The sequence below is a fragment of the Struthio camelus genome, chromosome 1 (genome assembly GCF_040807025.1).
Source record: "Struthio camelus isolate bStrCam1 chromosome 1, bStrCam1.hap1, whole genome shotgun sequence".
Taxonomy (NCBI): domain Eukaryota; kingdom Metazoa; phylum Chordata; class Aves; order Struthioniformes; family Struthionidae; genus Struthio; species Struthio camelus.
Genome location: NC_090942.1, coordinates 119,167,031 through 119,191,151, shown reverse-complemented (window position 1 = coordinate 119,191,151; position 24,121 = coordinate 119,167,031). Strand labels below are relative to the sequence as shown.

The 24,121-nt window shown below is 43.2% G+C and overlaps 1 protein-coding gene across 5 annotated transcripts in view; it reads left to right on the top strand.

The window, feature by feature from the left end:
• Positions 1-1,353: 1,353 nt before the first annotated feature.
• The window catches only part of GRIK1 (glutamate ionotropic receptor kainate type subunit 1), a 171,890-nt gene continuing 149,122 nt past the window's right edge, over positions 1,354-24,121 (top strand). For all 5 annotated transcript variants that reach the window (XM_068911922.1, XM_068911903.1, XM_068911913.1 and 2 more), the window contains exon 1: positions 1,354-1,512. In XM_068911922.1, the coding sequence (XP_068768023.1) occupies positions 1,389-1,512 (124 nt within the window). In that variant the 5' untranslated portion in view covers positions 1,354-1,388. The remainder of the gene's footprint in view (positions 1,513-24,121) is intronic.

Below are 24,121 nucleotides of genomic sequence, written 5' to 3'. Positions count from 1 at the left end.
AGTTCTGTTGCTAGGTGAGAGTCATTTTCCTATTTTTTTTGTCTTTTTTCAAATCAGCTGAGGATCCATATGTTTCTTTATTTTATAGCGAAGCAACTTCAGTCCCACAGGATCTTTAAAACTAGGAATTTAAAAATAATTTGAGAGGGTCAAGTCATGGCCGAAGAATGATCTGCTAGCCAAGTCAAGCATGGGAGCTGATTTCAGTTCTTGTCCCTGTGTCCCTGTGTGGCTTTCAGTTTTCATGATCTGAACTTTGTGTGCTCCTCATCACAGGCGCACAGTACCCCAGGCTCCCTGCTGAGGTTCCTGCTAGGTCTGGGGAGATATGCTGGGGTGAATTGTCACTTCTGTCCCTCACTCAGTTGCAGAGGTGCTTGGGGAGCAGAAAGGGGCATACAGCTGAAGGTGCTCCCTTCCCTTGTTGTCTAGCTCATCCTCCCTGCTTCCCTTCAGGCCTCGAGATATTTTGGACCACCTCCTTACTCCCAGAACAGAGCTGCGTACATGCTGGGCCTCCTGCCCTGGCATCTCACGTTGGGAAGGCTTTCAAACTGCCATATAATCCAGAGGAAAAAAACAGGAATTGGGGAGCTGACTGGCACGGGGAAAAGCTTCCCTCACACCGAGGAGAGACCTCCAGCCATCAGGCAGAGATCGGCAGGCAGCTGGGAAGAGTGCAAAGGCCACACGCAGCAGAGTGGGGTGGTGAGCCCCCTTCCCTGCTGTGGAGCAGGGGCAGGACGGGAGCTGCAACCCTGCTGCGGCCACTGCCCTGCCCTGCCCTACCTCTACCCTGTCATGCCCTACTGTGCACTTTCCCTGCCCCTTGTCCCTGTCCCTGCCCAGGTCTCTGCCCCACTCCCTGCACCTGCTCCAATCTCTGTCCCGCTACCAGTGCCTGCACCTCTCCCCGTCCTAGTCTCTGCCCCAGTCCATGCACTTGTCCCTACCCCAGTCCTTGCACCTCTCCCTGTCCCCATGCCGGGGCGGAGACCGTCAGGACAGTTTTGTGTGTGTGTGCCTGTGTGTGTGTGTGCCTGTGTGCATGTGCACGTGTGTGTGCGCGCCCGTGTGCGCGGGGGAGCGCCGCGCCGCCCGTCCCGGCTAATCCGCCGGAGCCGAAGCCGGAGCTGGAGCCGGAGCCTCGGCGCTGCCGCCCCGCCCGGGGCCGCCCCGCGGGAGGAGCCGCCGCGCCCCGGCCCCGGCGGCGGCGGGGGGCGCGGGCAGCGGGAGCCGCGGGAAGCGGCGGCGGCGGCAGCGCGGGCGCCGGGCGCGGAGCCCGCGCCATGGGCGGCGGGGGGCGCGGAGCGGCGGCGCGCAGCCGGCCCCGCCGGGGGTAGCGGCCCGCGCCCGGCACCCGCGGAGCCCCGGCATGAACTGAGAGGATGGCGAGCGCCCTGCGCCCTGCGCCCGGCCCCGGCGGCGGCGGCGGCGGCGGGGGGCTGCTCTTCCTGCTGCTGTGCGCCGCGGCGGGCGTCCCCCGGAGCGGCCAGCAAGTGCTGCGCATCGGTGAGTGCCGCCGCCGCGGGCCCTGCGCGCCGCGCTCCGCGCTCCGCCGGCGGCTGCGCCCGGGCGGGCTCCCGCCGCGAGTTTTAGGGGGGCGGCTGGCGGCGGCGGAGGGAGCGCGGGTGGGGCGCGGGGCTCCGCGCCGGGGGCGCGGAGGAGCGCGGCGCCGCGGAGCTGCTCGCCGGGCACCAAACCGGCCCGGGAAGAACTTGGGAGCGGCGGATGGGAGCGGCGGGCGCCGCCGCTGAGCGGCTCCGCGGCCGCGGATTTGGTATGGGCGTGAAAGAGTCAAAGGCACATGCGGCCGCGGGGCCAGGGAGGCGGCGTGACCGTAAAAAGCGTGCCGAGAAGTAACGCGGGGTCCGCGGTCCGAGCGGAGGGCGAGGGGCTGCGGCGCCCCTAGCGTAGAGCCCCTCCGGGCATCCTCCTTGCAGACCCTGGGAAATGCTCGCCCTCCTCTGCTCCCCCCGCGTAACCCGGGCGTGGGAGGGCGGGGGGGGGGGGGGGACTCCCCGCAGGTGCCGTACGTGCGTGTAAGCCCCAGGAAAACAGGAATTTATTTTTGAGTAGAAAACTCCGCGCCATGGAAACGAGGGTTAGTTCACAGGAAGCCTCTCTCCCTACAGTGGGTTTCTTGTGTCAGTCAAGTGAGACAGTGAATACAAAGTATCGGAAGAGTTAGGGGCTTAGGAAAAAACTGTGGAAAAGATACAGGCGGAATCTGTCACGCCGCTGTTTCTTTGCCTGTCCCTCTCTTGCTTGAGAAATGCTGAACACGAAGCAAAAAAGAAAAAGAAAAAAAGGCAAGAAAAGAAGACGTTTATATGTCTTAGGAAGATGCATTTGTAAAGGCGTATGCCTAGGCAAAGTGAAAGACTGAAGCCTTTTGACCTGGCAAGCGTACCCCCCCCACACCTTTTCTCACGTGAATGCTCCCTTAAAAGTCGAGGGGAGACTACTCCTGTGCTTAGAGAGCAAGGGAACCGATCATTGACACGTTTAAATAAATTACATAAAACCCTCAAAGTGCTGAGCAAAGGCAAAAACAAGCTGAAGGCACTCAGCACCTTGCAGCTGAAAGTCTCGAATGTGCCTGAAATTCCCCCTACTCAGTGGGCGCTCGTATTTTTTCTTTTCTCATGGGATGCAGGTCAAGTTTGCTGCTTGCTCTGCTCACTGCCACAGTGTCACCGTGCCCTGATCTGAGCAGAGGGGAATGTCTGTGCATGCCTGCAAAGCCAGCGAAACGGAAAGCTTTGGGCTTTCACAGATCACTAAATTCAGGGGCAGTAAAACTTGTGGAAGATAGTAAAACGTGTTCAAATAAGTTAAGTCACATATTACAGTAGGAAATACATGAGCTTGGACCATTACTGGACAGCCTTAATTTGCTTGGCTTTAATGGGAATAGCCTCCGAATAAGATAGGACCATTTCAGGATTTAAAGAGAAACGTATTTGCTTGAACGTAATCTGAGTGCTTAGCTCCTTGCAGGATCAAACCTTGACTTCACAGCTGGCATCAGCATTGCAGGGACCCAGGCAGAGGTTTAGGGAGTACACTCCTCCCTCCTTCAGCCTCCCCACTGTGTAACTTGCTGCTTTGCCACTTATGTTTGGTCTAGCAAGGCTCCCGGGCAATTGCCCACATTGCTTTTCCTGAAAATTGCTCTGCCTGGTCTGTAGACTCTCTGCTGCAAGATCTATGTCTCTCTAGTGGGGATTTGCTCCTTCAGTGCCTGCGATGATGGTACTCTAGTACTGATTAGAGTCTGTTACTTCTGCTACAATATAAATCAATAATAAGTAGGACAAACTATTCAGCTTCCAGTCACACTAACAAACATACATCCAGAAAGATGCTGCTGGACAATAACTGCTCCTTGTGTGTGTTATATGGTTGCAAATGCATAAAATATTAAATGTATTCTTATAACCATAGTTATCCTGCCTATAAAGTAATGATATCGTAAAATATTAATCCTTCACATCCATTAACAGCAGCAAGTTTCCCCATGGAATCTGTCACTCTCGGAGGTGACAAACAGAAGGAATGGAAATAAATCCTCCAACTCTCTTCATGATAACATAATAAAATCATCCCAAAGCATTTCTGGCAGTGAAGAAAATGCTATGAAGACATCAGATTTTCTTCCTCATGTTTTAGTTAATTAAGGAAAGGAAGACACTGCTGTACAATGGTGCGGCAGTTTCCACCTGAATTGATACACTGGCAGTTTAATTGCATTTTCCACTGTCAGGGAGCTTTTGGATTTTTGGTTTTGTTGGCTTAAAATACGAATGAATGGATTCTCATGCTGGTATTTAATTAGTTGAGAAAGGACATAAGAGTGATAGAAATTCCAGGTATTTCTCAGCATCTAAGTAATGAGGAAGTCCTGTTCTAGCCCTCTGAACAGGAAAAAGGGTGACTACAATATAACTAATAAAACTAACTCATTAGGATAAAAATAATGGATTTTGAGATACGGCATAGCTTTCAGTTTCAGGTAATATAATACTTAAACTTTAGTGTCTTACTGAATATTTCTTTCACGTTCATTTTGAAAAGCTTTTTCCTTGATATATGAAGCAGTAGAGCTGTCCAAGGAAATACTATCTTTATCTACACATAACCCACTCAACTATATTATATAAAGGTATGTTTAAAGCTCATGACCCTAATATTTTTGATTTAATACTAAGGAATTTCTAGTTTTTACACTGAGTCAATCTAGCCTTCTTATGTCTCCGGTACTACTTGTATTAAAAAAAGGGACTCAAATAAGAGAAGGCAGAAGACAAATTAAGACAAGCTGGCACTAAGTTGTGGAAACAGCCTCCAAAGCATGGGAATCCCAAGAGCGGCACAGAATTATTTATTTGTTAATGGTGGACTCTGAACTTTCTCATTTCTTACTCTACTTCGTTTAGGACATTATAACTTATAGCTAGGGTATGAATACATATTTCAGTGCTATTACATGATAATTTATAAATGGTATTCATTTAAGCTGTGCTCCAGATTAGATTTAAACAATAGCTGAGAAACTACAGAAGTTATTAACATATCACTGAAGTTAATTAAAAAGAGATTGTGACAATTTTCAGCAAATACTTGAAGGAAGTTATACTTAGAGGAAACTTGGAATTAATCTCTAAAATTAACAACTCTTTAAAATGAGCAAATGAGTTATTTTTAGGTTTCGTAGAAATTGCATTAGGTGATGAAGCAGATACACTTCAATTGACACCAGAAGTAATTTTCAATAATAATCGGCATGTTTCTGTAGTTAAATGGGGTATTTAAAAACAGGTTCATACTCTGCACTGATTTATTCCTTACCTACATCAACTCTGCTTTCAAAGACGCAGGATGAGCATCATAATTTTTGACTCCAGTTGAGAAATACGGACACACATAAGTCAACCTAACCTGCAAAATATGTTTTTCCTGATAAACTGGGATTTTCAATATAGATTTAAAAACATCTGTGTGTATTTCACCAAGTGGTGCTAGAGCTGTGGGGTTTTTACTGTCTAATATTACTATTCCTACACCTTGAAAACGATAAAGACAAAAACTGATTTTGCTGCAAATTTACTACTGTTTGTCAACCCTTTGCGATATTTATTGTGAGAAGTCAATGTATTAATACGTATTCGAACTTTGTCGGTGTAACATGGCAAAAACTCTTTGTATTTAGAAAGTCTATATTATATTTGAACGTTTTAAGAAATGTCAATTTTCCCAGGTATTTCTTACTAGGAATCTACAAGTTATTCTCTTCTATAACATTGTAGGAAGTGGGACTGCATTTTGTATCTTTAGATAATCAGGTGTCAAGTATGTTTTATTCACCAGATTCCAAATGTTCAGTGGTTCATCATTTCATTATAATATAATTTGCTTAAAATTCCTCCTTGTACATTTCGCAGAGAACTATTTTGCTACAAATATTTCTAAAGGACTGCTGCCACAATGTCCCAACATCTATTTTTATGCTTCTCCCTCCTCACTGGATTAGACAGTACTGCACAAAGTGTAAAGAGAGAGCACCATTTGGCTCACATGCTCTGAAGGGTTAGTCATGTTAAAAACACCTGTAAAAGGCAGATGAAAAGTGTATTGCCAGCACATCAGGAGGGCACTGCAGAAGGTCTATACTCGGGCAAGGAAAGGTCAGTGGAGCTCAGTGGCCTCAATGTGTACAGGGATCTCAGGGAAAACACTTGACTGCACAATGATTTGCATGATTGTGCCCAAAGTTATTAAAATCAAAACCCCCTTGGTGATTTCTTTTGTGTTCTGCCATTTGGGTTAGATGATGGAGAGAGAGGAATTACTTTGGCTTCTATGCCATTGTATTTCCAGGCTTTTATGTCATGGAGGACGTTTGCCGTACTAGGTTGCTCCACTGGGTGATATTAAAAAGTCATGAAGCCGGTGCTCAGCTGATGTAAATTGGCATCCTTTTATTGAGCTCAAGGGAGCTCTACTGGTTGAAATTGACTGAAGAGCTTGCTGGACATACTTAATATATGACAGATATGAAACTTCTGTAATTCCAGTGACTGACCTACCTCCTTACCACCCTTCCTAATGCCAGGTAGGGTCAGAAGAAATCAGATCCTACGTGTCCTTTTGCCTTTCTTGTATGCCAGTGAGTGCTCCAGAGCATTTCAGAAACCCATTGCAGCGGCTGAGCGATGATAGTCATTGAGCACCCGCCACTCGCTGTTGTTTCGATGACCCATTATGTCGTCAATTCTCATACCTCAGTAACAGCATTGCTGGGTGACTGTGCCGTTGCTAAAACATCATTATTACTGGGATTGTGTGAAGTGCTGCTCGGTATTTGAAGGAAACGTAGAGGAGATGTTCACTTTGCAGAAAATTGGCAGTTTGCATCCCTGTGTCAGAATACACCTGGGTTCCAAGTATCTGCTTTAGCATCAAATAGATGAGCTGTAAAAACACAGGATAGTCTTCAAAAAGTCTGTAATACCGTGGCGTGATGATTAAGCAACAGGCAGCCAATCTCTCTGGGCTTTATTAACATAAAAACACTGAACATAAGTTGCTTCTGTGCTGGAACAGTTGTCAGAAAACTTGGTGGAGAACAGCAAAGAAAAGATCCTGAGACTAGAAAATGAAAACTACGTGAAGCGAGGCTGAATTTGCCTAGCTTAAGGACCAGAGCTGTAGAGTCTAGAAAGTACCGTGGGAGACGTAAAGCATTTAAAAGATGCAGTATGAAGGTGGTTAATGTCCTGCATTTCACATCTTGGGAGGCATGCAGTTACCTATAGCAAATTTCTTCCAGATATCTCAGTCTTAGGTCAAATTGGTTATAGGAAAATGAAATGGAAAACAAGCCAGGGCATTTATATCTATCTCATCATATTTTTGATTTTCTCTTAACTTATGCAAGGAGTATCTTAATGTGCCACTGTGCAAAATACGGCCCTTTTTCTGCAGTGAGCTCCGTCTGGGCAGATAAATAGCACATCCTGCTGTGGTTCACCAAGGCTTCCAAGGTTTATGTAGCACATGTGCATCAATTCACACAGTGAAGACCTTGGTAAAATAAAGAATGAACTCTTCAAACCAATTGAATTGATGAAATTTGGCTAAAGGATCAGAATTTTTCATCAAAATTTTGTTTGTGCACAATGACTGATACTTAGCCTAGTACTTTTTCCATAAGTAACTCATGCACAGCATAATAATCATTACAGGAAGAACAACCCTTATAAGCAAATGTTAAATTTACTTGAATTTCCTTTCATACTCAAAGGCCTATCTGTAGTGTTCAGGTGTAACCAGTTTTTCTAAAATTCTTGCGTCTTTCCCTTAGCACCTAATTTCACATATTCAGAGGACATTTGCCTCGGCATCCCTCTTGCTGTAACCATAAGCTGCTCCATATGGCCCTGTCTTTAGCTAACATTTTCTGTTCAGTTGGCAAGTACAATCTCACTACTGTTTTTTCATTATGGTCTGTTTTGTATGTCCTGGTCAGTAATAAAGCTTAAATCTTTCTCCCTCTCCAAGTATATTTTAAACAACTACCTCTAATCTTCTTTTCTCAGAAAGGCTTGATTTGACCAACTAGACCATAGATTGTGCTGCAATAAAAAAAAAAAATCCTATCCCAGAACTGATTAGTTTTGGATCTGTGACCCGGAAGCCCGGTTTGTCCTAGTTTTTGGTCAATGTTAGGTTTTAATTAGCAATAATTAGTTTATGATTTTGGGAAAGCTTTACAGTAGGAATGTTATTACCTTTTCCTCTCTCTTTCTTTCTCTTTTCTGAAGGTGATCCAGTATTACCGAGGAAACGATTAGCTTTCAAATGACTGATATATTTGCTTTCACAGAGCAAAATCATAATTCAGAATTAAAACGGTTACATATTCCAAATATGCATCTTTCTCATTTGAACCAAACAAATCAATGTCTGGTAGGGCTGTTAGAATATCTTAATTTTTTCTCCTCTGACAGTGCAGAAGGTTCATTATATTCCCTTTACAGCTTCACCTCTACCTAGACATGTGAGAGTGGCACAAACAGTGGGAAATGTGACTCAGTAATATGACACAGTAGTATGGACAAAGAGTTAGGAATGGTGTCAAGGGCTCAGTTTTGAGCTTCCTTTCTTGGATGCGTCAGGCTCTACAATTTTACCATCTATGTGTTTGTTCATTTGGGCTTTCAGATTGCAATACCTAAAGTTTAACAGACAAGCTTCGTAAATTCTGTTAGTGTTCAAAGTGTTCCCACATTCTACCATCAGATTGCACATGCAAACTTTGACTATTTCAAGGAAAATGTTGTTTACAGCATATCGATACTGGCTGGGGCTCAAGACCAGCTATCTTTCCATATTGCTAAATGGCCTGGAGGTCCCAGTTAAATGCTGAGTAGGTGGAAGTGGCAGTCACAGTGCAGAAATACCTCAAGAAATGCCGAGCAGAGAGTGTTCTGAGTGAGCAAGAGTGCGAAACTTATTACTCTACCTAAACATAAAGGGACAGCAAAACTTCCCACACCCCTTATGTCCAAGGAACGCTTCTGCTATAAATATCGTAGCAGATGCTGAGGCTTTACTTTGCTTTCAGACGGAGAAGGGACAAAACTCTCCCTGAATTGGTGGTACACTGCTATGACCTTAGAATCACTGTGGTTTTGCATGCCTTCCTTATAGAAAAAGAAACCACTTCATAAAAAGAGTAGACATAACTGAAGTTGAATACTGCACTCTAAGTAAGACAGGCTTTTCGGTTCTAAATGTTTTGGACATTATAAGCAGTGAAAGACAGCAGTGAAGACAGTATTGTAGATCAAAGTATTTGGAAAAAAAAATTATTTAAAAAAACACAACATCAATTAGCTAAAAGAAAAGAAGAAGAACATGTTTAAAGACATGAGCTTATTCCCCTCTTCCCCTGGGACAAGCGATGGAGTACAGTCCTGTCAGGATGTGTATATGGCCTTTGCTGCTGCGCATTTCTGTTGAAGATCACCTTCTCCCCTTCCCCCGCCAGGGAGAGATGTGTCATTAATGTCCTCAGCATGCAAGCCAGATTCCCAGGTGAGTAATTAGGCCTGCCGAATCTGCCACTGCTGTTTCTGCAGTTAATGCCAGTCTATATGTCAGCCTAACGTGTCATAAGTATTACTTTAGCTGCTTTCTTTTGTGCTGCGTATCTTCTTCTGTCTGAGAGCTTTGGCCTTCATGGTCCATGACAGCACACACTGCAGCCAGTAGGCTTCTCACTCTGCTTTCCGACAGCAAAGAGCAAGAGCCACCCACATTTCCAGGCTTATAACTATGTCTGTACACAGATAAATCAAAAAATGTTGCTTCTGTTTAAAAATTTTGCCTTGTATCTTTAGAGCAGTATAGCTACAATAACACTACTACTGTATATTGTAGTACAGTAGGACGATTAAACAATGAACAACTACGATGAATCATGCTATCCTGAGAAAAAAACTGGATTATATTAATTGGGTTTAGTGAGATTCGGCAAGGCAGTGCTGAGAGGAAAAGCTGTACACACCTTATAGTCTTGGATCATACAATTAGAAGGGAAATGCATGGAAATTGGTGCTCATGGGACCTATTATGTGACAAAAGGTGATGTTGAACTAGTTTCCTTACCACCTTGCTTCATATAGTATTAACTGTGTTGTAGTTCAACAAGAAACGTAATGACTAAGAATAACACTGAGATCTTATGAAGCACGTATCATCAGCAGAGCTCAGAGTACTTCACAGATCATGTACAGTTGCTTCAATTTTATGGTTGGGGCAACCAAGGTACAGAGAAGCAAAGTATTTTGCTGGCCAACCTGCGGCCGACCTGTGGGTGAGTCCAGGTGTCCTGAGTGTCATCACCCAGACCTCTGTCCACCGCTTCACACAGCTTTAACACTTTCTTATATTTTGTATATTAGGTGAAGATTTGCACAGATCCCTGGAAACTGAGGTGCTAAGTACTGTTGCTACGGAGGCCCAGTGCATATCCAGCTAAACAGTTTATAGGTAGGAATGACAGGTAGTGTTTTGTGGCTTGACCTGTTCCCACCTGCTTGGAGCTTGGCCCTGGATGTAACAGTGCAAAGTGAACAAATGAGAAGATTTCCCCTGATGCAAAGAATTCTCTGAAGAAGTCGAGAGTGTGCCATCCTCTCCCAATTTGGAGAGCGGCCAAATATTTGTTGCTGAATCTGAGCTTAGCCAGAAAGCCCTCAGAGACCACTAACATCCGTGGATCTCGTAGCTCCCTGTGCTGCTCGAACTTCTGGGGAGGGTCGTTTCAGTGTGGTTTGCCACATCCTCTTGGCTTGGCTTCGCATCTGCTGAGCAGAGTGGAGTGCTGCAGAAAACTGAGCATGGTAAACCTTAGCAAGGGACAGATACCATGAGAATACAGAAGGATTTCCAGGTTTCTTTTCTGTTTTGGCACTTCCGCAGACTACTCCACTGCGGAGCACGTACCTTCTGTAATTATGCATGTTTTGAATATAGAAACACTTTGTTATTTATGCCTTTTCTGGAAGCATATTATGTGCTTGGGCAAGATGGTTAAGTGTTTCCCTAAGCTATAACTCGCAACCAAATATAGCAGCCCCAGTGAATTGGCCTCACTTGTTCCCTTGCATAATGTTTGTTCCAACACCTTGTTTCCCCTTTTTCTCCCTGCCACCGAGAAAGGATCTAAGCAGTGAGAGAGAGGCTTTCACAGCATTTGAACCATGTGAAGTAACGTACACTGTGCCGTCAAAAGTGTCCAAGTCTTTATCAAATATTCAGGTGTCCTCATAAAATCTACAGCCATTCTAGCTAGGAATTAAATCTAGCTTCAGGAAATATATGTCTCAGTGGTTACAAGCCTTTGTTTTCCCTGTCGTGGTCTCCTCCCTGACAAAGATACAGAGAACTGTAAATTAGGTGCACAGAGATGTAAACATCCAGAGGAAAAAAACCAAAAAAATACAACTTTTGCTTTGACAGAAATAACCTTTTCTCTGCTTATGTTCAAGAAAAATACAAGTGAAGCCAAAGCCATTTTAATCCTCCTTCCTGCTTTACAAACTACTCTTTCCTAAATGTCTTGGGGGCGCTGTGCCAAAGCAGTCATTTTTATAAAAGCTATGAATGGGAAGCTCAGATGTGATGGAACGTGAAAAGTAGCTTATGTGAAATAGTTACTTCATTTTCGAGGAAGAGCAAATTAATCTGCATTTCTCTGGAAGGGTCCCAAGAGATTAATCTCAAGACATCTGAGTCCAGATCAAGCTTAGAGACTTCCCATCAGTAGTCAGCGGAGAGGAGCCCAGGTTGCTGCAGCAACAGCATGACATATGTAAAACTCTATTTGATTATGTCAATATCACAGAGAAAGCTGTTTAAAAGTTAGGTCAGGCTTTTTTAGCCGTGCGACACTTTTCCATAGACTGTCAGACACTGTCAGGTTGGCCAATAAGTTAAAATGCATGATGAATATCTTTAGCGATCTCATGTGGATAGCGCGTTAGTTGTCCACATAACATATATAGCAATAAGCTGCTGGAGTGCTATTAAAAGAAACTAATAATAAACCACATAAGAGTCCTTCCCTGCAATTTAGAGACAAAAAAATTGTGCCTTCTGACAAAAATATGTTCGTGTTTTGTTGTTGAATGCTTTTACGCATCTTAAGAGAGTTCAGAAAAAGCATAGCAAATTCCTTAAAAATCAAGTACGTGATTTTGATGGTCTATTAAAATGTGAGAAGAATGAGTAGATATCTTGTACAGGGCACAAGAAGGATATGCCAACTGAGACAGAGCTGTTGCTGTACTATTTTCCCTTATGATTGTTCAAAATGCATTGTGTATGATAAACAGTGTTCATGCTAAACAAAATTTCCTTGTTAATAGAATGCTATGTCCCTAATATTTAAAAATATTAAATATAAAAGGCTATTGTAAAAGAATACGGTAAATAAGGCAGAAATCCTGAAGAGTAACATATATAGTCAGTCAAGATTAATTCAATACTTCCTAACCTCTGGGATCTCACTTTATAATACTCTGGCATGTTTATATAGAAAGATTTTAGGATACTTTTCTATCATTGTACATAACACAAATAAAAAACTCAGAAATGTTCTCGAGACACCCTGTTGGCACACAAGGATCACTAGCAGCTTTGTGATGGCTGGCGGAGGCCTGTGCCGCCTGTCACCCGGTGGAAGTTGCTGTTCTCTGCATGGGCTGGACCCTAAAGAAGGACGAGACATATTGCTCTTGATGTCCTTCCACCAACAGGGATTTGGTGATGGGGAGCTGGGGAATTGTGTATCCCCTTCTGAGGTCTTGGAGGGGATGTCCTCTGCTGAATAGGGACTGCTTGGCTTGTCCCCCCAGGCCTGACTGCTTTTGTCCCCTCTCTTCCAGGACTGTCCTGGTACCTGTCCTCACTCCCCCGCATCCCTGGCCTGTTGTCCCCAGTCTAGGTCCTCCCTCATTCAACACTTCTCACTGTTGGCTCAGGCCCCGCCGGGCCAAGTTTCTGGTTGCTGCCAGAGTCCTGCCACTCCTGCTCTTTACTGCTTGGGTAAAGCAGCCGAGGGGCTGGCTGGCAGCACAGCAGGGATGCAGCGCCATCCCCAGGCTCTTATTGCACCATAAGAGAGAAGGGATAAGGATGGTTTGGCCACTTCCTTCAGTTCTGGGCAAATATGCTTCGCGCAAACAGATATGGCAGGTATGTCACCTGTCCACTGGTAACAAGCCTCCATGGAGTGTATTTGTGTTTCACAACAACAAGTTATTAAATGTCAAGTCCCCGCTCTAATGTGTGAAGGTGTTCTCAGTGAAAACATTCTCAATGAAAGGGCTGTCAAAATGTTTTTAGGCTGGACCAGAAAGCGTGTTTGTTATTCTCAGGAACAGCTAAAACCTCCTCTCTTCAGTCTGGGATGGGCAGAGTGGTCTAAGATTCAGGTCAGCTGCCTGGGCAGGGATTAGGGAAACTGGAGGGGCAGTGGCAGGACGAGGGCCCACAGCAGTGCTGACCGGCGTGGCTGCTGCAGTCTGCCGTGTCTGAAACGCACCTCCTAGGGCAAGCCAACAAGGGCTGTTCTTCACCTGACATTTTACACAGTGAAATGCTGCAAGCTTTGCAGCAACACGCTGTTTCCTTTGCTGGTGCTCTGTCTGCTGAAATAAAGCCATTAAAGCTGGGCATTTATTCTTTCTTGAACAAGTTTCCATTTGTTTGTCTGCTAATGGCCAAGCAGTGCAGGAAGGAGAAATGCAAGGTTTCCTGCTTCTCCATCTGGAAATGTTTCTGCAAATGTCCCTCTAAGGACGCAGAACACTCCTGTCCATAACACACTTTCCTTGAGCCCTGTGGCAGAGATCTGGGCAGGCAGGGAGCTTGCTGCAAAGAAAAGCTTAGTATTCAGTGCATATAAGCCAGCATGTAGGGGCACTCTGAAATGAAACCATTTGGTTTGTGGCTGTGCTGGACTTCACTGGGGATGATTTGCTATTCTGCGATCTACTGTTAAGCAGTCGCAGCGGTGGTGTCGGTCCGACTTCTCTGCTCACCCTCAGCTCGCTGCCGCACACAACGCCCCATGGAGCAGAACAGAAGCAATCAAACATGAAGTTCAACGTGCGTGTGACTAAAGGTTTTGTTCACAATGCTGAAGGAGTCCGTGGCTGTAAGGAAGCCAAATTTCACTGCGGTTCGATGCTGGCTGATTGCTTGTCTGTGTAGGAACTTTTAAACTTCCCAGCTTGCCCCCCCTGTTTCTACTTCCCTTCTCCCCGAGCATGGAGTTGTTCAGCTCACCCCAGCCGTGTGCTCTGGCATAAGATTCAATCCTGCAGCCAAGCCTACTTTCAGAATTTTGATGTAAAATGATGTCTTTCTTCTTGCTATCTCTGATCCAACAACTTGTACACAAAAAGCTTTTTATTCTTCCAAAGCTACTTCCTTTTAACTGTGCCAAACCGCCCCAAAAACTTATCAGTGGGGCACTGCAGCTGAAGTCTAATATGAGTTGATGCTTTTCCAACTGTAGCTATCTTGAAAATTTTCATTTCACGTCCAAATTGTTTACTTATCTGCTAGAAACATATGTTAAGAGAAGTTAAGGCTCTGTTGCCCAAGGTGCAGTTTAATACAGGGGAAGAACTGCTTCAGATATTTCACATTACATCTTCTAGCTTTATCTGGTGCTGTAAATTATAAAGCTGCTCCATTGAACTGAGTGAAGATTATATTTTTGAACACTGTTTTCTGAAGAATGCAGATTTTTCTCTTTGAAATGAATGATCCGTCCCGCATCAGAGTGGCTCACTGCATGCTTTGCTGCCCAAGCTTTTCTGCTTAATATTAGGGTGCCAGACTGTTCCCTGGGGACCATGTCCTGTCATTGATCCATGCGCTGACATTAAAAAGCATCTGCAGATGGAGCAAATGTGGGATGTGCCCTGAAAAGCAAGTGCTCTGGGTAACTGTAATCCTTATCCTATCATCTTGAAATCAGAACTGCCATGAAGGCAAATCAGCAAGAAACATTTATCCTCTCATTTGCATAGACCTTCTCCTGTATGTGCTCAGTGTATCTGTGATACGCCAATGTGTTTTCAAAAACCGATTGCCTGCAGCATCCAAGTGAAATACTTACGTGCTGCTGTTTTACTTAGATGCCCGCCTCTGTCAGACTGAATTCCTGGCTTCCAGCCCTCTTCTCTCTGCTCTCCCAATGTGGGGAGATATCGTCCTTCTTTGTTTCCTTCTGCCCTTGGAGGAAGATGAGTGGGTTGCTCCTTTAAAACAAAACAGTGATGGTAGCACCAGGTGCTACAAACGGTTCTGTTGCCTCTGCACAAGAGGATGAATTAGTCCCGTTCCCTCTTATGAGCTGTTTCCCACGTACGCACACACGTGCACAAAAGTCAGACTTTGCAGCTGCCCCAAATGCTGCTTGTTCAAAGTTGCAAAATGTTTATGTGGAGCAGACACTACTCAGGGCTGGAGGAAGTTACTCTAACGTGGGAAGAACACCAGTCTTGGGGTTCCCCAGGGCCTCTGCTACATGTCAGTGGTGCCACCTGTGCAGGGGGAGATGGGGTGGCGTAGGACCCCTGTTCCCCCCTCATGGCAGCTGCGCTCCCCTTCTTTCAGGAGCAGCACGTCAGGAGCAATAGCATCTCCTTTACATTAAAAAGAAAGGAATGATAGCAAGCACACCTTGCACACGTGTCTGGGTGGGTGAGCTGAGGCCACATCAGTCTTGCCAAATCCTCTACCAACAGAGTCACTCACTGACATTCAGAGTATGCGTCAACCTTCTTGGGAGTGTTGAAATTAGCACAAAATCAGAGGAAGAAAAATAAGTGTTTTCTACTAATTAGATCACTACATGCTTTATGCCCTCTGGGTCTTTGCTTTAAATGGGAATGTTTCTGTGTGTAAGCAGATTACTTCTTCTGTATTAAGCAGGGTGTTTCATAGTCTTATTTTATATAAGCAAAAGTTAGTCCAGTTTTCTGTAATGTGTTGAATTGCTTTCACAGCACAATAATGGCAAAGGGTGATGAGGGAAAGGATAATTGTTCTTTACAAATTTAAAATGTCATTGTAAAATGTCATTTAATACGACAACTACTGTTTTAAGATCACTTACATACTAATTTATTTCTAGAAGTCAATAATCAAGAGGGTGGTGAGATCCCACTTTTTTCTTCCTTTTCCCAAAGGTAATTTCAGGAAGCCGTTGTATGAATCTTAATTCTGAATATCTCTGTTAGTGCTAACTTGTTATTATGTGGTGTTAGTAAACAGGTGAATCTTGTTTCAGGGCAGCGCTTTCCCTCTTCTCTTTGAGAAATGTCATCAGAGTCAGTCTTGACCTGTTTTCTGGGTTACATGTTGTTTCACAAGTGTCACACATAAGAAGAGAAAAACTTTAGAAATAATGTTTGTTAGTTATTGAAACTGCTCCTAGAAACACCCTCACCAAAAAGCTGGCATCACTAAAATGTAGACAATTTCAGAAGCATGCTTTCCATGAAATTTATATCGGAATTGCCCTCTTTTAGCATCTGCTAACAAGAATAGCGAGGAACCATTTCTTTCCTGTGGTTTTCAGCTGATGTTGTAAGGGCTGCAGTTTGTTAGGTGGCAGACTGAGCTCTCCTGCTGTGTGGGTTAAACTGTGCCTCTGCAGAGCAAGAGATGTTTTTTTTAAATAATAATTTAAATAACTAAGTTAGTTTGGAAGATGCGGAATAGTCTTTGCTAGGAAACTCTAATTAATGCTAGAATTCCTTGCTTTTGTATTTGCAACTGTGATTTTCACAGTGACAAGAGAGTGTTTTTATTACAGTTCTTAGGATGATGCAAGGAGTTATGGTATTTTATAATGAAGTAATATGAATGTACATTTAAATTGGTAGTATCTCTTCGTTGAATGTTTGACCCATCATTCCAAATGCACAGAAAAAACCTGAATGGAATGCAGTCACTGCTCGTGCCAAATTGTCATTTTTGATATCTTGTTATCACTGCTGAATTAATCCATATTGCTCATTTTAAAATATTCATGCCCACAACTTTATTCCTTCATTAGTCCTGTCCTGTAAGTTAAAACAGACAGACAGGATGACTGTCAGCCACACGTCTGATTTAACCCCTTGTTACCCCCTCTTTAACCCCAATTAAAATGTTGATGCATACTAAATAGAGTAATGCTTTCAAGCTCCTCAGAATATATCATACTTAAAATCACTTCTTACTTTTGGCAGGGGCCAGGCTGAAGGAAGCAGACACAGCCCTTTTTGAAGGGCTCCACTCAATACTTCTTCCACAGTAGTCAATTTGTCATAAAGCTCATGGGGAACAAGTGAAGCCCAAGGACTGCACATACAGCTTCTCCGGGAAGTTTGATTTGGTGTTAGCCTTAAACTGCCTAGCATCAGCATATATAACTGCAAAATATCATTGAAAATCAAGCCCTCAGTCATTTCTATGAGTTCTTACAGAAAATCTGGGAGAAAACAAGGAACGAAACCAGTTTTTCTGATTCTCATCCTTTGTTTTAAGTCACAGACCACTTGCCCTCAGAAAAAAAGAAAAAAGACCTAAAAGCTATTTTAGTTCTCTGTCTCCCCAAGTCATTGAAGCTATGCCCATTTATACTGATGAGTTTCTGGCAAGTGTAGTATTCTGACAGAAGAGAGCAGTTGAACAAGTTGCTGTGGTTCATCCAAATTGCAAATGAAGGTTCTGATTTAATTACTTTAAGGAAATCGATGGTCAAAAGCCTCCTCCTCCTTCCTTTTTCTCCTGCTGCTGGTTTTATCAAGATTTCCCACTTTTGTGAAGATTCCCCTCTTTGCCGTGCTTGTTCTCACCAAAGGAGAGGCATAGAAAGAAAGCCAGAATTCACTGGTTTGTAGTAAGACCAGATGTTATCAGGTGTAAATTACTGCAGCTACTGATGGCATTGAAAACAGGCTTGAATAACAAGAGAACTGGAATGTCTTCTAGCCACAATTTCTAGAAATAGCATTATTATTTGCATGCAGTCACATGGCTGGAGCTAGCACAGCAAGCACTAAAAGCACAGACCTCTATATAAATAGAAGAATGTCTTGTCAGAAAAGAGTCTTCCCTTGTTTTGTGCAGCTTAGCACTGAGCCTTTGATTCCCTACACGAATATATCAAATAAGGTCAAGTATGACACAATTTTGGTGTCACACTGAATTCATGGTAGAGCTAATATTGTTACAGTCCTGTTGTGACTGACATAAACCTGTCACATTTTCAATAGGGTGATTCATGAAAGATGCAGAAGAATCAATGGAGATAAAAATAAGTAATGCAATAGCAGCATCCATCTTACCATAATTTTGTTTGTATTATACTGAGTAGCCTGATTAAAAAGGTCATGTTTAAGTCTAATCTGGCAAAAGCATTTATAAAAAAGAGTGTCAGAGAGAAGGAACCCAAACCGATGAGCTTTCTGGGTAAGCCGTGAGGTAATGTATCAGCCTCCCAGGGGACCTGGGGCCCTATGGCCATCAGCGAGCTCTCTGTGTGAACGGGGGCACCAGGAAACCCCCACCATTTTTGAAACCTACTTTTGAATGGAGAATTGCAGGCAGCCTGGCAGATTTGTACTTGCTGAGGGCCAAAGTGAAATAAAAAGACACTGAATGGTGTGCTACAAAGTCAAAAATCTCTTCCGTATTCACACAGAAGATCTTACAGAGGTCTCTGGAACCGTGTGGCCTGTGACTCTTCCTGAGCTTTTAAGGTGAAAAGACATCATTCTTTCACTCCTGTGGCTAGTAGGAATAGTGTATTCTGTATTTTATGATGGATTTGCTTCTGCCGTTCTTCATGACATACTTCATAGACTCTGAACTATGTTACAGAAAAACAGAAAAGACAAATATGAAGCTATGAAGAGTTCCAGCTTAGTTATGATGTATTCATTCTTTATTTTTTTCCACATTATTGATCTATAAATCCAGAGGAGTACTTTGGGTGAAGTCTGGTATAAATCTGGTATAAATTTGAGCTCCCTGACCTCAAAAGAGCCTCACTAGCTTATAGCACCCAAGCATCTGGTCAGTTCAGTTTGTTTATACTGTATACTAAAAAAGAAAATGCAACTGCCAGATCTCTTTTGCTGGATAACAGTGCTGCATTTATTCTGAGACACGCTGGTGTTGACATTACAAATTTAAAAAAATAAAGGAGAGGAGAGGAGAGGAGAGGAGAGGAGAGGAGAGGAGCGGAGAGGAGAGGGGAAGGGAGGGGAGGGGAGGAAAAAGGAAAGGAAAGGGAAGGGAAGGGAAAGGGAAAGGGGAAGGGAAAGGAAAGGGGAAGGGGAAGATAGAAGGGTCCAAGAAACAAATAGTTTGCTGAGAAGCTGAGCTGATGAAGCCTAGTTTCCTATGGACCTGTGCTCTGCTTCTCCTCACCCAACAGTTACCTTAACTTCAGCTCACTTTCTTGTCCCCTTTGGAGATCCTCTGTGCAGCAGCATCTTTAGTTCTCTTCTTTCCCCAAAGTCCCCCAGCAACTTCTCACATCCCCAGACTAACAGCTGCCGAGAGGCGGTGGTGGTGTTACCAAGAGACACACGTATTCACTAGCCAGCTGGCAGACCAAACCCATAGGTAACTTGAGCTTTACCCTCTGTGAGGCCCGTTACTACATTCCTCAAGCTGATTTTTACAAAATTTCTGGCAGTCACATGACTCTGAGGTGTCCATCCTCTGTCAACTTGGCTAACATTGGACAGTGGTTTAATTGTTAGAGTTAACAGGATTCAGACAGATGAGCAGACAGCATGATTTTGTAAACCTTTTTTCCTTAGAAAATCTAGCCGGAAAAAGAACCTAGATTTCTTGGCATAAGAAATCAGATGTGTCTGTTATCCTCAAACTAGATTATATCTGAGATAGCCAAAATACAGGCTTCCCCCATTCTACACTCTACATTCTACACTGTGAGGAAGTATAATCAAAATCAAATTGTAGCTGCACTTGCAGTGAAGCTTGTGCTTTTGTGAAAGATTGGATCTGGGGAGATTTGTGTTCCTCGCGAGGCAAGAGAGGATTAAGATGTTATGCTAGTTCCAGTCGAGCCATACAGTATTATGCCCACAATATCTTTCCTTCCTCTCTAGCCTGGGAGACAGTGCAATCAGGACATGGGCACACATCAAAGGAAAAAGCTTTGATGGCGATTTCTGGAATATCCGGCCCATCAGTGTAGCTCAGCTTTTTCTTCATTACAGGGAAACGTATTTCGAGAAATCAAGCACCACAGGAAGTTCAGAAGTGCACTGATGTTTATTATTCAAAAAGTGTGATCTGCATCCTTCACACATCTCAAAATTTAGCCCACTCTGTTATGTTGCGGATGATAAGTAAAGCACAAAATCAAAGAGAGAATTTTTCATGTCACCGTAAAAGCCTTCTACAATGCAGAATATGCACAGGTAGCTTCATAAGCAGCTATGTTTATATCAGAAGAAAGAAAAAAAAGTCCTCCCAAAGATTACAGAAAGCTATTGAGGGAGACAGTGTGTTCTCACAGGTGAGGCAGTGGAAGAGGAGCCGGGACTTGTGTGCTCTTTTCTTGAGGACTCAGACTGCTGCAACATGCAGAATGGCTGTGAGGACCTTAAGAAAGCAGGTGGTACATTTGTACAGTGACACCTGTATATGGTGATGCAGTTTGTATGCATGGCCGAGATACGATAACAGGACCAGCAGTCCTCCTGAAGCAATGCTGTAGCGTTGAGCTGTTGAGGGATTAAGGTAAGTTGCAATTGCCCAGCTTCCTGCGTGTCACCATTTTCCAATGTGCTCTCCTCTCTCCTGTCCTCACAGCCCTAAAAACAAGAGTTGGCGACTGCTTCTGAAGATAGCAGGCTTGCCTTATAAAGGTGATCATTTTTAAGAGTTTCAGTGATTGGTGTTCTGCTACAGTAGCTCTTCACTGCAGTCCTGCTATCTCCTGTCATCCTGTGTTCAAGCACCAGTACACAAGGAGGATAAAGAAAAGGAAATGAAATGAAAAAATCTTAGATAAGGGCGAATTGGCAGGTTGATGTTAATCTTAAGTATGTGGAACTGTGTTTGTGCACGTTTCCTATTTAAACTGAAGTACTTTTCAGCATGCAACATGCTTAACTGATTACAGAATGGAGGATTTATTGAGAAAAACATCATGAAAAACTTCTCTCAGCCTGGTATATTACATTGTGCTCCAAACGTCAAAGAAGACTGCACTGTGAACTCAGAAATCCAGCAAATTGCGTGAATGTGTTCATAAAACTATCAAGACAGCATTTCATAGGAATGCGTTTGCCGCAAATGGGCAATAAAGGATTTATTCATTTTTCTTTCATTAGGATTGCCTTTGTATTAAGTTAAGATTTGAAGAAGTATAGTATTTCTGCCAGGATGAGAAAAATATGACCAAACTGGAAGAAAGGTAGCAAGTTTCCTAGCTTTGTAAGTCTTAGGAATTCAAGTAACTGGCAGTGACAAAACAATGACAGCTCTGACTGCTGCTGACAGTCTGTTACTTTTACAGTCACCTTCTAAGCTTTATTGCTTATCATCAGATAGCACAGTTGGTCCCAACGGAAAAGACAGGTTGCTACAGATGACAGGATCTTAACAGCGGGCAATCATGATGGCATTAGTGTTTATCCACTACAGCAAGTGTATAAATCACAGCAAATGGGCTTCCCCTTGGAGTCAGGATCTGTTGTTTTATTCTCGCCCAGGCACAAGCGTTTATCCACCAAATTGTGAAATTGCCAGATGCACTTTAGGCCCAGTCCAGTGAGCAGTTAATGTCCACAGATCGTGAAACCAACATTACAATTCTGCTTGGAGACCCAGATGTTAAATAAAAACCAGTTTGTGGCTCTATAAGAGAGCTCTCCCCACGGTCTGCGAGTTGGAGCTGCTTTGCAATTTATCAGTGTAAATGAATAGGTGGTTTTTAACAGGTGCCGTTCCTCTTGCAAGGTCTTTTGTTGGGAGAGTGAGGTAATGTATTATGGACAAAGGGCTAATGTTGCACTGTCCCAAATGCACATACGAAACTCACTGTTGTCAGCAGCGTGGAAACAGAAGGATAATTTCACTGAGGTAAAAACAGATACACAATTTTAGCTCAAGAACCAGACTGTTTACTGCTATAGAACAGTAATGCGTTCCTTTTTTCCCAGAAAGCGGTACATAAATCAGAGGAATTCAGATGTAAGCATGTTTTGGAGTTTTTTCATTCCAGCTTTCAATGTCTGATGCTGTCCAATGTTACAGGCTTTAAAGGAGGTAATAAGAAACACTATAATGGAGAATTATGGAAAAATATACCTCAAGGAAATTCTTTTGCAGCTTCTTACTCTCTGGTGTTTAACTTTTTTCTAACATGCATGAATTCTACATATCTTAGAATACTTTTATCTAATGTAATTATAGCTGCTCTCATTCTGCATATAAATACCTCCTCTTTTCTTGAATCCCACCAAACTTTTAGTTCTCAATATCACCTTGTAGCAGCGTTTTCCTCAGGTTAATTTTTCTTTGTTTCCAACAGCATTTTCTTTTAACCATTTCAAATTTGGTGCTTTCCTATTTCACTGACTATCTGCTTGTATCCATACACATGAAAAGGATAAACAGGAGGGGATAAGCTACCGTCTGTATTCCTCTTGTTATTTCATCCTATGTCTGCATTATATTTTCTCTGCTCAATTCCATCTGTTAGCTGTTCCTTCCGCAAAGGCAGAGCCTGAGCTGTGAGCCAGTCTTTATTCCCCTTAGTATTAACAGTCAAATCCAAATTTTAATTGCAATTAGACAATGTGCTGTTTTGTTAAGGAACAAGGAAAGAAACAGCTAAGAGAAAGGAAGGCGATTACTCTTCCCGTTAGATGTATCCTAATGGGAAATTTTGGTTGTGAGACAAAAGTTCCTGAGGTTAAAGAGTAGTAGCAGAAATTTCAGACCTTGGAGCATGAGTCTGTGCTTTCAGTTTTGCTCTATCTCTTTGCCATGTCCAAATTCAGAAAAGGACACCCTGAGAAGAGCAGCGTCTTCTGATCTGAAAAAGCCATCTTATTCCTTTAAGCAAGAGATTGCCCTGCAGAAATGAGCTCCATCCTCTAAAACCCTTCTGTGGCATTGCCATTTTTTTTTGACACGCTGCTTCTGAGATCACCCAAACACGCATTTTAGAGCACCCCTGCCTCTGCCTCTTGGGAGACTTCCTTGTACAAGGCAAGGCTTAACTTTTCTCCTGTAAAAAACCTGTGATGTTAGTCTATAACGATACAAATATAGATAGGAATCAGCTTGTGCGTAGGTACAGATATAAAGAAAATGGTAATTTCTGTATGTAAATTGTATCATCAGGTATAACATCAGGCTTTCCAGCCTACATAAAATCAATGTTTCTGAAAGTGGGCTGTGTCCCCTGATAGACAAGGGTTTCCTTGAAAATAACCATCCAGCTTTTATTCAAAGCCTTATTTTCTGGAATTATCTCCATTGCTCTGTTCTGTAGAAAGGTTTTGGCCACACTATCAGAAAGAAAAGCTAAAATCTTGCTGGCTGTTTTTGTAAACAGATAACGCTCTACTATTTGTTTTACACAAGGGCGAAATAAGCACCCATATAAAGCAGTCACAGGGATATGCTCTCTGATCTTGTCTGGAAAGGCTAGGATGTTTCCCTGTGGCCATGTTCAGGTTTTGAAGTAAAACATGCAGTGAGCTAAATCATCCTCTGGGGTTTAAGTAGAGACATGGCTTACTGCACCAAGAATAAAAATGTAAGGTTTCCTTAAGTTCAAGAACTGTGTGTATGAACAAGTCCAGAGGTAGGCTTGAGCAATCACAAAGAGCTAAGTCCATTCTTTTATTTGAAAAGATGGAAACTTTCTAAGGAACTGAGAGAGCAAAAGGTGTGCCCTTGGCATCTTAACTCTTGTTATCTAATTTCAGTACTACCACTACTACAAAAAATGGATCTAGTCATTTGAGTCTACATACAGAGAAGTCACCCTCCTCTGTTCACATTTATGCTATGTGCTATGTATCTCATCCTTATTGAAACGGACTTCTGTTTGTGGAAGCAAAGGTCTTCAGCTTTTTCTTGTAAAATAGATATTATTTGTTCCTTTACAAACCAGGGAGCTACTGTGCTGGGCACGGTATAACCAAACGCTCATATTTTCAGGGTGGGATTTACAAAAGTGCTCTGATTTGGCTTGATTGCACCAAGTGTTCTTGATGGTAAAACCTCACACTTGAATGGGGTACTGTTAGACCAATGTCAAGCACTTCTAAATATTGCTGTCTGCTGGTTTTCTGTCCTCAGTACATTAATAGATGTAAAATAAGACTCTGTACTGGAAAAGAGAGATTTTTCTGGGTCCATGCTACTTGAAAGGAAGGGAAGGATTTATTTACAATTGTCCTTGTCTACCTAGGTGCATGGAAATGTGTTAGAGGTCTTTCCTGGTTGTCTAGCCCCATCTATGTGTACAGGAATA